Source organism: Arachis duranensis, chromosome 1 (assembly GCF_000817695.3).
Source record: "Arachis duranensis cultivar V14167 chromosome 1, aradu.V14167.gnm2.J7QH, whole genome shotgun sequence".
Classification (NCBI taxonomy): domain Eukaryota; kingdom Viridiplantae; phylum Streptophyta; class Magnoliopsida; order Fabales; family Fabaceae; genus Arachis; species Arachis duranensis.
The window spans coordinates 97,639,327-97,655,595 of record NC_029772.3 but is presented as its reverse complement, the minus strand read 5'-3'; the positions used below and the strand labels follow the sequence as shown (position 1 = coordinate 97,655,595).

Genomic DNA, 16,269 nt, shown 5'->3' with positions numbered 1-16,269 from the left:
TGAATTAATAACAATAGAAATGTTAATCTTATCATATTAGCTAGAAACAAAATCATATAGAGAGAGGTGATTAATGCAAGCCCATAATATTTCCCCTTGTATAGGTGAATTATTGGCTTTCCCACCTGCCAACCGTCTTATAGATAACGCATTCAATAACTAGAAGTATCGATCCAAAAAAAAAAAAATCCAAATTCACTATCTTTCGTTTTCTAATTTCTATGGGGCCCTTATACTTTTTACACGGCAACCATCAATAGAACTGAATGAAATGGTGCGATTTAACTATGCCATTGTTAACCAAGTTGGATTGGTCTAGTGGTTAGTTTATTGGTCCACTTAATTCATTGGCGACCGACAAACTCTTAAATGAAGTTCAATAATATATATAATATTAAAAGCTTATATAAAAAATTATATAAGATAAAATGTATTATAAAAATATACTCATAGAAAATATATTTTAAAGTATAAAAAATATGTTGTACCTTTTATTAACGAAGTGGCCAATTCTTCGTATCATATATAAAATTTATCGATAATAGAATCTGTGTTAAATTTTTTAGTAATTTTTTTTCAATATAATTAAAAGACAATTAGTAAGAAAGCCATCTTTCATTTTATTTTTGAGACATTCTTCACAATATTCATAGTTAAAAAAAAACTTTTAGTTATATTAGACTAAATATTAAATAAATTTTTTAAAAAATTAAATCTTACTTACCCATTATTAATTCCAAGATTTCTCTAAATTTAAAAGTTTTCACTTGTTAAATTTTCGTACCAAGGCTCAATCGCATTAAGAACTTTCCTTATATATATTGCTTCATTTAATTTCAGCATGTATATGTGCTCTCTATCGTTTTTTTAATATATAGAAGGCAATTTCGTTTGATTATTCATGCTCTGTTACGAGGATTGCTTCTTCATGAATCATGGAATCAAACGTCATCGTTGCATTATCTAGCTGTATCTAAATCAAAATAGAAAGCAATCCAAACCTAAGTAGGGTCGCATTCCTTGTTCCATTAATAAGAAAAGGACAGCTACTACTATTTTGGGGAGTGACATCCAATTTTCTATTCCACCAATTGTCTTTTAGTTTCATTTGTATTTTAATGTATGATTATAGTGAGGTGCTTTGACCCCACTCACGTCGTTAATATCATAACTGAGTTGACACAATTTCTACAGTCCTTCTCCTATTGGCCGTTGAGAAGTAATTAACGTGGGATTAGCGATGTGCGAATTGCAGACCACACACTTAACTAAGGATTATCTGTGGTCAAATCATAATAATGGAGCTCCTAGCTTTTGTCTATTGGCTACTGGCTAATATAGTGACATTAACATTTGTAATATAAAAAAATGGTTAATATTAATTTAAATATAAAGTAAAAATAAAAACTATTAATCACTTAAAAAGTTATAAGTTAAACCTCTATGCATGCCAATTGCCATTGTGGTTCGTTAGTGGTTAGTGGTTACCCTAACCAAAAAGTTTTGGGACCACTTCTTAACCATTATGTGTAAGGAGATATTGCCACGTGTGCCATTGCCCCAAAAGAGACACGGTTCTGAACGCGGGTACGCCGTCGCTAACAAATCCCCGTTCAGCTTCAGGTTATATGTCCCTTTTCACGCTCCCTAATAAGCGCGTGAATCCAATACTTTCCAGCAACAACCACACCCAACACACAACCAATGAACCAAGTAAAAGTAGCCGTTGCCTGCCAACTGTCCACGTGGCACCTTGCCGACACACTGTTGGTGTTGGAGTCCTCGCTTGGAGCTGAGAGCCAGCTTAGCTTATTATTCATTTATTCAAGTTCTAATTTTATTCGCATATTTTTATTATTATTGGTTATTGATAATTTGATATCAAATCTAATATGAAAATATTGGTCACTTTCAGATAATCACGCATCACTTTGTATTAAGCTAGTGTACACTATGGTAGCAACCAAAAGGAGCAGAGATTATTGTTATGTTCACCAACGTTGTTGTCTTCCTTCTCTCTCTTCTTCCTCATTTCCCTTTCTATGCAAACCAATCTCATCACACACACTCTCTCTCTCTCTCTCTCTCTCTCTCTATCTGCGTCTAACTGAAGGCTTCTGTTTTGTGTGTAACCTGGGAAAGTGCCATCTCTGAACGTGGCGTGTCTTCTACGAAGATTTCACTGCAAAACTCTACACGAATCTACTTCCCTTCGTTCTCATTCCAAGATATCCTAACACCCTTTTATTCAACTTTGGATCTTCAGCTTTTCCAGGTAACACCCCTCTTTTCCCCGCCTTCGTTTCTTTTAGTCATATCCCATACCTTAGAATGCAATTTCAAGCGATTTGATGTGATTCCGGGTATTGGTGCATTTTTAAACAAAAAAGGGACTTTCTTTTTATGTTTATTTTAGCCACAGCCATGTTGAATTTGTTTTTTCAGGCAATCTGATAACAGAAAGCGGTAAACAGAATTAAAAAATAGTATTCATGTAACCTTATGTTTTATGGAAAAAGCATGATCATCTGGTATTTCCACTGAGAAATTGGTTTAGATTAGTTGTGTGTTGATGAAACCAACTTTATCCATTTTTCTTAAACTTGTCTACAGGAAGAGGTGCATCAACTCTAGAGAGGAAAGAAGATGGCTACACTTTCTGATATTGCGCTAGCAGCTGCCATAAACATTTTGAGTGCATTTATTTTCTTTGTTGCCTTTGCTATTCTGAGGCTTCAACCTTTTAATGATCGAGTATACTTCCCAAAATGGTATCTGAAGGGGTTAAGAACAGATCCCGTACACGGAGGAACTTTAATGCGCAAGTTCGTCAATTTAGATTGGAAATCATACGTTAGGTTCTTGAATTGGATGCCAGCTGCAATTAGAATGCCAGAATTGGAGCTCATTGATCATGCTGGATTGGACTCTGTTGTTTACTTGCGGATATACTTGATAGGGTATGAACAATGAGAGAACTATGAATAATTGAATATCGCATGTATCAGAAAAAGGAGCATATGATCTTGATGTTTTCTGCTTTTATTGTGCAGGCTTAAAATCTTTGTTCCAATAGCATTCTTGGCATGGGCGGTTCTGGTTCCTGTGAATTGGACAAGTGACGGGCTAGCAAATTCGAAGCTAAAAAACTTAACTTCTAGTGACATTGACAGAATCTCAATTTCAAATGTCCAAAGCGGATCTCAAAGGTTTCAAAGTGGCTTCCTTTCCATTCAGTTTATTGATTTGCTGCTGCTTCTTGATGTTCATTAAATTCTTTTCAAATTAAGACTAACTCCATGCAACATGTTTTCCTGGCTGTTTGGGCTAGTATTTATTGACTGGGCTCTACCTTAATTACCGGGAAAAGCTAAATTGCTTTATATGAATATATATGCTCTAGATATTGTGATTACATATTCAGTTAAATTGCATTGAGTCTTGTGTTTTACTAAAGCTTTTGTTCTCTATTTCAGGTTTTGGGCACACATAGTAATTGCTTATGCATTTACATTCTTGACATGCTTTGTTTTGCTAAAGGAGTATGAAAAAGTTGCCGCAATGAGACTGCATTTTCTTGCATCCGAAAAACGTCGTGCCGATCAATTCACGGTAAATTTTTTTCATTCTTTATTTTTAGGTATGAATTTTCTGTTCAATTCAGCAGCTTTATACTTATTTGTTTGGTGGAAATACAGTTTTAGGCCAAATTATCTAATTTTATCCTTGAGATACTTGAGGTACTCAATTTGTGCATATTTTGCTCACACGAGATATTTATGTTTAGGTGCTTGTCCGAAATATTCCACCAGATCCTGATGAATCTGTTGGTGAGCTTGTGGAGCACTTTTTTCTAGTTAATCATCCAGATACCTATCTCACTCACCAGGTTGGTTCCTACTGTGTTCACTGCATTGCCAGAATGTTGAATTCATTAATCATCTTGCTGATTCTGACCTCAACAATTTAAGAATCACTTGCTGGTTTCTGCTTTTAAATATTCCATTTATGCTGCACTTTGACATTCATTTATTGTTTTTTATATTCGGAAATGTTGTATGTGAAAGGTGGAGAGCATTATTAACTTGATATATCATATCAAATTATTTTTTCTGCTTTCACTTGAGCCTTTCAGAGGGAAACAATAGTATGTGCTAACCTATTTATTGTGGCTTCTATGCAGGTTGTTTACAATGCCAACACGCTAGCAAAGTTGGTTAAGAAGAAGAAGAAGTTGCAGAATTGGCTTGTTTATTATCAAAATAAACTTGAAAGAACTTCACAAAGGCCTGAAATTAAGGTATTTAAGTTTAGTTATCCCTTCAAAATTGTCATAACCACCATCAGATTTATCACAATCTCTTCTTTTTGCATGCTTTTACCAGACTGGTTTCCTTGGCCTTTGTGGAGCAAAAGTGGATGCTATTGATCATCACAATGCTGAAATTGATAGGCTTTCAAAAGAAGTAAGTATTATGATTATGCTGCTTTTAAGATTTTTTTTTTTTTCACTTGTGTAACTGCTTCATGACTGGTTTCCTTACTTATTGCTGCAATGGATTATATTCTGATTGTTCACTTAATAGTCTTCGCAAATTAAATTTTGGAACCTTAACAGATGCTGAAGGAAATTGTCTGACACAAAATCTCAGTCTTAGGATGGTATCCCTAGAAATTATGGACCTTATGTTGGGTCATTTCATGATGGTTTCAGTGATCCAACTTTATCACCTTTTGTAGATAGCTTTGGAGAGGGATAAGGTCACTAATGACCCCAAATCTACCATGCCTGCTGCATTTGTCTCATTTAAATCTCGGTGGGGTGCGGCAGTTTGTGCACAAACTCAACAAACCAGAAACCCCACAAGTTGGTTGACCGACTGGGCTCCAGAACCACGGGATGTCTATTGGTCAAACTTGGCAATTCCATATGTTTCTCTCACTATCAGGAGGCTAATCATGGCTGTTGCATTCTTTTTTCTCACTTTCTTTTTTATGATTCCCATTGCATTTGTACAAACTCTAGCAAGTCTTGATGGAATTCGGAAATCAGCACCGTGGCTGGAGCCGATCATTAGTGTGTAAGTCTAATCTTCTAGAAAACCTCTGAATATACAATGCCTTGCACATGCTTCAGTACTTATTTGGACATACTTTATTGTGCAGCCCTTTTATTAAATCATTCATTCAAGGTTTTCTACCTGGGATTGCATTGAAGCTGTTTCTCATCTTTTTGCCAACAATATTGATGATCATGGCAAAATTTGAAGGATTTGGATCAATATCATCACTAGAGAGGAGAGCAGCTGCTAGATATTATATCTTCAATTTTGTAAATATATTTCTGGGGAACTTACTTACTGGAACAGCATTTCAACAGCTGGACACCTTCCTTCATCAGTCAGCCAATGAGTAAGTTGTTGACCACAGAATTAACTGCTTTTCTCTCTTGTTTGTAATCAGTGTTAAAATTGTTTGTGTTTTGTGGTTAGCTTGTATGTGTGATCTAATTGGTAGATTACTTCATATGAATTGAGTAGAAAGAAAATCTTACGTTTAGAGATGCTTTAACCATTTAAGAACCATTCTTTTTAAAGTTAAATTTGGATGCATATATTGTTCAAAGTGTGATCTCCCCCTCTTCTTTTCTTTCTTGTCAGATATCCTATAACAATTGGCACTGCAATTCCCTTAAAAGCAAGTTTCTTCATTAGTTACATAATGGTTGATGGATGGGCTGGGATAGCTGCAGAGGTTTTGATGTTGAAACCACTTATCATATATCATTTAAAAAATTTCTTCCTGGTGAAGACAGAAAAGGACAGGGAAGAGGCCATGGATGCTGGAAGTATTGGTTTCAACACTGGAGAGCCTCGTATACAACTGTACTTTTTGTTGGGCCTAGTCTATGCTCCAGTGACCCCTACTGTTCTTCCTTTCATAATAGTTTTCTTTGGTCTGGCCTATGTTGTGTTTCGTCATCAGGTACCGGCTTGTGTACCATTTCAAGGTTGACTATAATAGTCCTTGTGATTTGTTCTCATATATTACTCCTACCACTTGATTGCAGATAATTAATGTTTATAATCAAGAGTATGAGAGTGGCGCAGCATTCTGGCCTGATGTCCATGTTCGAATCGTGATTGCATTGATAATCTCACAGATAGTTCTAATGGGACTTCTGACCACCAAAAAGGCTGCTCAATCAACTCCCTTTCTCATTGCACTGCCAATATTGACCATATGGTTCCATAGATACTGCAAAGGCCGTTTCGAATCTGCATTTGTTAAATATCCCTTACAGGTATGTCTTAATTGTTTTCATGGTTAAGAATAAATCAACTATTGCTGACTGATTTGTTAGATATTATCCTAAAATTGAACCATTGAACCATAATATCATTTGCCTTTTGTGAACCTTTTACACTGACACAGGAAGCAATGATGAAAGACACATTAGAACGAGCAACAGAACCAAACCTAAACCTGAAAGCATACCTCCAGAATGCATATGTTCACCCGGTTTTCAAGGCGAGCCTTGACGAGGATGACGACGAAGATGGAGACAGTCAGAAATGGGAAACTGAGAGTGTTCCTGTGCCGACAAAACGCCAATCTCGAAGGGGTACACCTGTGCCCAGCAAAATTAGTGTTAGTGGTGCATCCTCTCCCTCTCTGCCTGAACGCCAGTCTAGAAGGAGCACACCTGTGCCCAGCAAAATTAGTGTTAGCGGTGCATCATCTCCCTCTCTGCCTGATTCCTCATTTCGCAGCCCTCCAGAGCCTTAAAGCAAATCATGACATGGACTAAGTAGGAATCACATCTCATCAATGTACATTTGAGGTTTCCAACAATCATTGGTGTTGCTGAATGCTGACCATAGAGACCAGAAGAAATGGATGTGCAAATATACGATGAGGACATGTTTGCACACATGCATGCAGCATAGGCTGAATTGTTGAGTGACAATGCAACATTCTTTGTAAGCAGCATAGTTTTGGGATGAAAAGTGACTGCATGCTGTACGGCCGAGAGTTTCTTGCTTGATGGTTTTAGATTCTTTTCTTGTTGATCATCTTCAATTGCATAAATAATAACGTTGTTCCAAGGGGATACTGTATATTGTAAATTATCCTATACAAATATTTATTGTATTTTTTCATGTTTGTTTTTTCCTTAGATTGAGCTCCGTTTTTATCTGAAAGACATCCATTCCTTCCCTTGAGTACATTCTCGGATAACACAACCTTCAAATTTTACTCGTACCAATCAAAAGGTTACTCATTATAAATAATTTTGAGTTAATACTTAATTTGGTTCTAAATTTATACGCGAGTCTCAATTTAGTTTTTGAAGTTTCAATTGTCTCTATTCAGTCCCAAACTTATAAAAATGATGCAGTTTTGATTTTGACATTCAAATAGCTCATAAATAGTTTCGTATTACTTATTTTGTTAAGTAAAATTTTAATAAACACCACTTACGATGTTTTTGTTATTTGAGTGCCAAAACTAAAACGATATCATTTTACAAAGTTTAGTGTAGTATCCGAGATAGTGTTTCGAAAATTGTTTCAATGACTAACATGAGTTATGTCCCCAAAATTTGGGGACTAAATAAAGACAATTAAAACTTTAGAGACATATAAATTCAGAAACCAAATTGAGTATTATCTCAAATAATTTTCATGTATTTTCATTATAAAAGAGTTTTACATAAATAACCAATCATATATTATCATTAATTTTTAAACAGTAGTGTTAAAAGACAAGCACGTTTTATGATTTGTAGTCATCATTAATATTTTTTAATAGTGTGAGATTATATTTAATAGTGTGAAATTACACACTATTTTTATGATTAAATACTAACTAGATTTTAATAAAAATGCTATCCTCAGATTTTATCATTTTTTAATTTATTACTTGAAAGTTATTTAAACATATAATAACTTGATGATTGTATAAAATTTTTTATATGGTTGGTACGCAAAATTAAACTCTATAAATAATACTAGAAGCCTTGTAAGTTGTAAGTGTAACTTTTTTTTTTATTTTCATTGGAGTATTTCACTATTTTGTTTAGAAAGTCCATTGCAATGACGCTATAGACATTACATACTTAATAATGGGCTTCACGAAGCCCAATCCTAAATTGGGGCGAATGAGGGAGAAAGAGAAGAGCGTGGCGCCATCTCTCTCTTGTTGAGTGTTGACAGTTGACGTTATCCTCTATTTCTGTTCTTCTCCTTTCTTTTCTTCACTCGTCTACAACACCACCCACACTCTTGACTCTTCCCTTGTTCCATTTCCATTTCCAGATGCTACACTCTCATCTTCATCTTCGTCTCCACTTGCCTTCATCGTACTCCACTCCATTCCTTTTCCCTTATCATTCTCCAACATTCCCCTTCGCCACATCAAGAAGAAATTCTTACTCTCTCAGATTCCGCAGCACAAGCTTCAATCATGGCCGCACCATCATCAGGAACGAAACCGAGCTGCAGCTGCAAAACCAGCAAGTAAACAGAGCTTACCCTTTCCACGAAATCGAGCCCAAGTGGCAGCGCTATTGGGAGCAGAATCGCACTTTTCGAACCCCCGATGACGACATTGACACCTCCAAGCCCAAATATTACGTTCTCGACATGTTCCCTTACCCCAGGTTTTGAACTCTTTGACTCTAGCCACTTTCTCCGAGCGTCAAGCTCGATTCTTTTTTCTCATGAAATATGGTTTTGCAGTGGAGCGGGGCTACACGTTGGGCATCCTCTGGGGTAGGTTTCACTCTCACTCTCACTCACTTCGCTTCTCTGTGTTCTTCTCAAGTTTCTTCGTGATTCTCGTCCTTCTCTCTTTTTTATGCTGTTGCTGCGTGTTGCAGACGGGAACTCATCCGAAGCTCACTACAGCTCGGAATATCGATCGCTTTCGTTCTCAGGTAAGCTTATGATGACACATTTTTTACTCTAACCAACACCTTTGATGCTTTGTTCGTCAAATTCATTATATTATCGGATTGAATATGTCTGAGAATTATAAATTTTGCTGCTAGTTTTAAGCTACTCAAGAATCTCGTTTTCAATTCTCCATGCTTCTCATTTTATGCTATTTTAAGATGTCTAAACTATGGTTTACTGCGTTAATTCTAAGTGTGAATACTGGACATTTTAATTAAATAATTATATTTAAATGAAGGTAAATTTTTGTGAATTTGTGACGTTGGCTTACGTTTCAAAACAAGCCATACACCTATGGTTGGAATCACAATCAACGCTTTATGTCTTCCATTTTGATCGCAAAACTAAACTAACTTTAAAATGCATAATGCATAAAATATGCTGTCGACGGTGTTCATTCCAAAGAAAAGCTGAGAGTGCATCAGATTTGGGTGCATTGACAATAGTCTTTTGGGTGGAAGATCATTTTCTCCATTCTCATAGTCATTAGCCTGACAATTGATATTGAAATTGGATGTTTTCCCTTCATGTTGTGTCTTTTTTATGTGTCTGCAGTTAAAATCATTAGGCTTCTCTTATGACTGGGATCGTGAAATATCTACCATAGAACCTGACTATTACAAATGGACTCAATGGATCTTTCTACAACTTTATAAGAGAGGCCTGGCATATCAGGTTGAGTAATAACTGCTTCAAAGTTTTGCTTATTTCAGTTAACTCCTTAGTATTGAAGATTTTATTGTGTACTTATAAAATGTTAAGGCTGAAGTTCCAGTTAATTGGTGTCCCGCGCTTGGCACTGTGTTGGCCAATGAGGAGGTGGTTGATGGTGTCAGTGAACGGGGTGGTCATCCTGTAATAAGGAAGGTATGTGTTTTTTTTTTATTTTTACTCAATTTTTGGAGGTAGTAGTGAAGTGCACAAGTTACTACATCAGTTACAGTTTTCAAATATATGAATGCCTTAAGAAGTTTTAGTAAATAAGCACGTGAGTTAATGATTGTCTAATAGTTTGATTATCTTTCTTGAATCTTGGATTAATTCAGTTTCAATAATTTTTTATAATTAGTGGAGTTGTAAGAAAAATTGATGTCGATTCTTTGATTATTAGAGGGATGCATGTGGTACACTGCTTGAAACTCTGGTTATTTGTGATTATTAGGTTGTGTGTTTGCTGGTATTGATGAATGTATTGGCTGGTGTTTAATTGGGAATGGATTAAAGTTATAGAAAAATTGAATTGGTTAGCTTGTAAAGTTAGGAAGTGTTGCTATCTAGTTTGGGAAGTGGGGGTTTAGAGGCTAAATTAGGCTACAAGCTCAATTGACCTCTCCAATAGAGTTAGGCAACCTCCAATTACATATTGAAACTTGTTGGAAGGGTCAGAATGCCCCGAGACATTTATTTGACAATTGAGCTTGCAATACAAGCCACCAATAAATTAAAGGCTCAAAAATATTCATTTTATTGACTCGGAGCCAACCAATTTGACCCTTGACACAACTTTCAATAGGAAAAATAAGGTTGATGGAAGAGGTTTGAGCATTTAAAATGGCGTAAACCATGATTTAGCATGATAGGTTGTGAGTTGGGCAATAACAAGTTTGCTGCAGAATTCTGTAATTGATGCAGCAACTCGTGTGGTTCGCTGCGACCTCCACAAATTGAGTTTTGGAATGAAATTAAAAGTTTGCTCAACCTAGTTCATTGCTCTAGAATTTCAGATTTTTAGGAGTTGAGGATTAGAAGATATGAATTTTTGAAAATCTAAGACAGGGAAAATCAGTTTTCAGCACTTATTGCAGTAACTTCCAGTACTCATAACTCCTAGAACTGAATAGCTTTTGGGTTGCAACCAACGGATAGTTGTTGCTAGGTGAATTAAGAGTCTCCTGTTCAAAATTTGGGTTAGTTGAGGCCTTGTGGTGAGAGTTTTGCAAGTTGGAAGCAACCATATTTGCTGGTTTGAAAAACAGAATTTGACAGATTTTTACTCAACTTTCAAAGTCCATGTCTCCCACCTGAGGACAGCAATGGATCTGAAACCAGTTAGGCTTGGAAGAGAAATACATCTAAATTAGTCTCACCAAATTTTATGGCTAGATGATTTGAGTTGGATTTTTGGAATGAGGGTACAGGTAGCTGTTTTGCTGTCAGGAGAGTGCAGTGGCAGCCTCTTTTTGCAAAAATCCCATAAAATTCAATTCAACTTAGAATTTAGTGGGATCAAAAGGGAGTGAAAGATGGCTGTGTCTAGTGTTATGGTACAAAATTTTAGGTGGTTTCGATAATTGTAGAATATAGTACTAATTATTGAATATGGGTTGTCTCACTGGTTTTCTTGATATGGTTTTAGAAACAGGACAATACTTTGAAAATTTGTAATGACTTCTACAAGGCTTGGATTTATGTGGGACCAAAACCAAAACGAAGCTTAGTGTCCTTCGGATACCTATATCAAAGAAACAGGCTAGTGCGCGTTCGTTACGCGTCGTTTAGAAACTTTGTAAGGAAACAAGGTGTAGTGCTGCAGATAGAAAAGGGACCCTCGTTTTTCCCTTCATTGGAACTAGAGTGGTCAGAAAATTATGATCTTTAGTTTGTTGGAAAGCCTAGTCCGAGATGGTCACGTGAATATAAGATTTGCGCGATTTCGAGATCGTTTAATATTTTTAAGATAGGAAAGAAAATGGGCTGCCAGGGCTGTCTTGGTTGCAACCAATGCATAGCAGGTGAGTTAAGAGTCTCCAATCTGAAACTTAGGTAGTTGAGGTCTTGTGGTGAGAGATATGCAAGTTGGAAGCAACTATATTTTCTGGTTTGAAAAACAGGATTTGACAGATTTGGTTTTTCTCTTATATTTTCTTTATGTTTTCATAATCTTTACAGTGTCGTTGTTTATTACCAAGCAGCCGATGAGGCAATGGATGCTCAAGATCACTGCATATGCGGACCGTCTTCTTGAGGATTTAGATGGCCTTGACTGGCCAGAAAGTGTCAAAGAAATGCAGAGAAATTGGATAGGGAGGTCAGAAGGGGCTGAGATGGAATTTTGTGTCCTTGACAGTGATGGAAAGGAGAGAGATGTAAAGATTATTGTGTATACTACAAGGCCTGACACGATCTTTGGAGCAACGTATTGTCCATACAACTTTCTTACATGTTTCATAAATTTTATGAATCAGAAACCATTTTAAAAGCAACTCTTATAAACCTCCTATTTACTTTGGTTGTTTTATCAGCTACTTAGTTGTCGCCCCAGAGTACCCATTATTGTCATCATTGGTTTCCACTGCCCAGAGCAAACATGTAAGTTGTCATGCTGTTCCATGTTTAATAGTCCTACAAAGCTCTTGAGCGTGCTGATAATAAGGAGATGGTTAATCTTTGGTCTTAGGTGGAGGATTATGTAGAACTTGCCTCAAGGAAGAGTGACCTCGAAAGGACTGAGCTTCAGAAGGAAAAGACTGGGGTCTTCACTGGTTGTTATGCAAAAAATCCTGCAAATGGGGAAGCTATTCCAATATGGGTGGCAGATTATGTTTTGGGAAGGTGTGTATACACAAAGTATCTTTTAGTATGCAGAGTGCATTTATTATTTGCTCAAATGCTATTGATATTGAATCCTTTGAGTTGTGAATGATATTTCAAAAGTTCACATGACACCAGAATATTATGTATTACTCATGCAGTTATGGAACAGGAGCTATCATGGCGGTGCCTGCACACGACTCTCGTGATTATGAATTTGCTTTGAAATATGACATTCCTGTTAATTGGGTTGTGATGCCCAATGACAAAAGTATCAATGAATCTGGAAAGGCTTTCCCAGGTGAAGGTGTCATAATAAATTCATCAAATTTATTTGTGGGGCTTGACATAAATGGCTTGTCTAGCAAAGAAGCTGCTCTAGAAGTCATTGAATGGGCTGAAAAAAGTGGAAATGGAAAGCGGAAGGTTCATATTTCAAATTAGAATAAGTTTGTATGCTTTTCTAGAATGCGGTTTCTTACGGAGTACTTAATATTGAACATATTTCTTATCATCCTTCAGGTGAACTACAAGTTAAGGGATTGGCTTTTTGCTCGACAACGCTACTGGGGTGAGCCCATCCCTGTTGTCATATTGGATGACAGTGGTGAGACTGTCCCACTGAATGAGAATGAACTTCCCCTTATACTACCTGAATTGGATAATTTTTCTCCCACTGGAACAGGGGAGCCTCCACTGTCCAAGGCAGTGTCTTGGGTAAGTTTACCATCATAAATGCTTTGCTTTCATCATTTTAAATATCATGGCATTTTATTACTAATTTGAACTTACGTTGACATTGACTTTTTATATAATTCGTAAATTTTAAATTTTCCATCGATGGCCATGGCCTAATTCATATTACTTATATAATTCAGAGTTTTCTGTTTGGCTTTTTGTAGTTTTTCTTGTGGTTTATTTTAATATCTCATTTTGTATAACTTTTTAGGTTAAAACCACAGATAGTTTATCCGGAAGACCAGCCACTCGGGAAACAAATACCATGCCACAGTGGGCTGGTTCATGCTGGTAAGGCATTGGGAATGATCTTAAGTTCTATTATAGATTTATTAGCAAGCACCAAGTGGCGTTCTTGTGGTCAAGTCTTTAGTAGAATTGATTCAGGAGTTTTCATGCATTTATGCATTTCAAAAATTAAATTCTGTTCTGTTTCACATTTCTTTTTTATTTCCCAGGTATTATTTGAGATTTATGGACCCAACAAATTCCAAAGAGTTGGTTGATAAGACCAAAGAAAGGTATAACTCTTTGACATTGTCTAACATTGTGTAGATATATCCATTTTCTGTTTGAAGCTTCTAAATTAGTCAATTCGTAACTTTAAAACCATTCTTCATCTGCAGATACTGGGGCCCTGTTGATGTGTACGTTGGGGGTGCCGAGCATGCGGTTCTCCATTTACTATATGCCAGATTCTGGCACAAGGTCTGTATTTACTATTAGACTTTTGCCTCAATCTGGTTTATATTGATTTGTGATTTGTATCACTCTTAACCGAATGAATCTAAACCTCAACACTGTAAGATAGGGTTGTGAACCCCACCAATTACAATTAGGGACTGGAATTGAGTTAAACAGAGTTTTGAATACCCTGACAACCTGACATATTTTCAGTGTTGCTGCAACATTTGTGGATAATTAATTCAGGTTTTCTATTTCAGGTCCTCTATGACATCGGTGTTGTATCCACCAAGGAGCCCTTCCAATGTGTCATTAACCAGGGTATTATCCTTGGGGAGGTAAATTCAGTTCTTGAAAATTGAGGGCGAAAATTAAATTTATCATGATAAGTTTCTAATGGATTGAGTGGCAGGTTCAATATATGGCTTATAGGGATCAAGATGGCAATCTGATATCTGCTGATGTTGCTGATATTTCAAATGAACATAATCTAGAAAAAATTCAAATTCCAGAGGAAAAGGTTTCTGAATTATGCTCCCACTCTCTCAATCCATTAATTGATTGTCTTGTCAGACTTAATGTAATGAGCCCAAGCCTCCTTTTCTTTTGACAGTTCATTCCCTTTTCCTGGTGTGTAGGTCATGAAATCCGGGGATTCTTTTGTCCTGAAAGAAAATCCTGACATACGATTAGTTGCTCGCGCTTACAAAATGAGTAAAAGTAGGGGAAACGTTGTTAACCCTGATGATGTTATTGCAGAGTACGGTGCAGATTCTCTTCGTTTATATGAAATGTTCATGGGACCATTGAGGTATGTGTTTGATCACAATATTAATTGTAATGGCGTGTGGCAGCGGTTGATCCTTAATCAAACTGCTTTTTGTTTTTATTTTATCCCCTTTTATCTTTTCATTGTTTGGGCTAGGGATGACACGGTGTGATTACATTTTGGATGTTGTTCTAATATGGACTTCATGCCCATTTTATCCTTCATTTTTTCAAATACCTACCAGAGACTCAAAAACATGGAGTACTAGCGGCATTGAAGGTGTATATCGGTTTTTAGGAAGAACTTGGAGGCTGATTGTTGGTTCACCGTTGTCTGATGGAACATTTAAGGAAAGAACCATATCAGTTGATGAGGAGCCTACCATAGACCAACTTCGTACTCTTCATAAATGCATTGCTAAGGTCAATTGTTTCAATTCTTAATAGCCTTTTATAGTTACCTTCTTATGATTTTATAGGAAGATTTGGCTTATAAGAAGATTTGGCTTGGACATTTGGGTTGAGGGTTAAATTTCAGTATTCAGGTAACAGAGGAAATTGAAGGCACAAGGTTCAACACCGGAATTTCAGCAATGATGGAGTTCCTTAATGCGGCATATAAGGTATCCTCTTGTTTACTGCTTTCGTTGTTTTATCACCTCACTACAATATCTGTTTTGGGGTATAATTGGGTTGATTTGATTTGGATGAGAGAAAAATAAATCCATCCATGTCAATCAAATTTGAGGCATTTGTTTTCTTGGCATTATATTTTCAGTGGGATAAACATCCAAGGTCAATCATTGAGGCATTTGTTTTACTGCTTTCACCCTATGCACCGCACATGGCCGAGGATCTGTGGTCTAGGCTTGGCCACACAAAATCCTTAGCCTATGAGCCTTTCCCTGAGGTATGAAGTTGGGTCCATATCCAAACATTCCTAGACCTTTAAGGCTTATCAAGTCCTCTGCCCCTTCATTACTTTTATCCATTGCTTTTTGAACTTGGTTTTAATTATGTGTTCCAAATTAAATATTCTTATTATACACTAAGAATTGTTCATGTCTGTTGTACTTTGCAACTGCAGGAAAATCCTGCTTACCTGAAGGACTCAACGATAGTACTACCGGTTCAGATTAATGGCAAGACGAGGGGTACCATTCAAGTGGAAGAAACATGTTCAGAGGAGGAAGCTTTTGGGTTAGCATGTAGGGATGAAAAGCTATCCAAGTATTTAGATGGTCAATCTGTTAGAAAAAGAATATACGTTCCTGGCAAGATATTGAACGTTGTTTTGGACCGGAAAAACACAAAGGTTGCTGTCCAGTAGTAAGTAGCCTACTTTCATCTGCGGTAAGCAACATTCAACCTCGGAATTCCCATTCCTCTTGCTGCATTTACTCTGCAACTAACTGCTTGTCGTTGGCTCAGAACTTAACTGCCCTGCATCCGTGAGATGGAAAATCAGAGTAATTTCTTTTCTATTTATTTGTGATTACATGTATACTAGATCAAATGAGTCAATTCAGTAACATTGTAGAAAACCAAGCGGGTCATTAATAAGACAACATATATAGCATTTCATTGA

At 36.5% G+C, this 16,269-nt stretch overlaps 2 protein-coding genes across 2 annotated transcripts; both read left to right on the top strand.

Moving 5' to 3' along the window:
* The first annotated feature begins 1,906 nt into the window (after positions 1 to 1,906).
* LOC107466461 (calcium permeable stress-gated cation channel 1) lies at positions 1,907 to 7,163 on the top strand. The gene is made up of 12 exons (XM_016085439.3): positions 1,907 to 2,275; positions 2,614 to 2,960; positions 3,054 to 3,209; positions 3,477 to 3,612; positions 3,788 to 3,889; positions 4,184 to 4,300; positions 4,386 to 4,466; positions 4,741 to 5,081; positions 5,167 to 5,412; positions 5,661 to 5,985; positions 6,071 to 6,304; positions 6,436 to 7,163. Exons 2-12 carry the CDS (start codon positions 2,647 to 2,649, stop codon positions 6,787 to 6,789), a joined length of 2,406 nt encoding a protein of 801 aa, XP_015940925.1. The 5' UTR covers positions 1,907 to 2,275; positions 2,614 to 2,646; the 3' UTR covers positions 6,790 to 7,163.
* A 1,039-nt stretch (positions 7,164 to 8,202) lies between these two features.
* Positions 8,203 to 16,269, top strand: LOC107466469 (leucine--tRNA ligase, chloroplastic/mitochondrial). Its single transcript, XM_021126766.2, has 20 exons — positions 8,203 to 8,665; positions 8,745 to 8,777; positions 8,830 to 8,941; positions 9,516 to 9,635; positions 9,723 to 9,827; positions 11,873 to 12,096; positions 12,203 to 12,269; positions 12,358 to 12,512; positions 12,653 to 12,917; positions 13,014 to 13,208; positions 13,441 to 13,520; positions 13,688 to 13,750; positions 13,856 to 13,937; positions 14,174 to 14,251; positions 14,326 to 14,433; positions 14,552 to 14,724; positions 14,927 to 15,104; positions 15,227 to 15,304; positions 15,460 to 15,591; positions 15,769 to 16,269. Exons 1-20 carry the CDS (start codon positions 8,322 to 8,324, stop codon positions 16,009 to 16,011), a joined length of 2,835 nt encoding a protein of 944 aa, XP_020982425.1. The 5' UTR covers positions 8,203 to 8,321; the 3' UTR covers positions 16,012 to 16,269.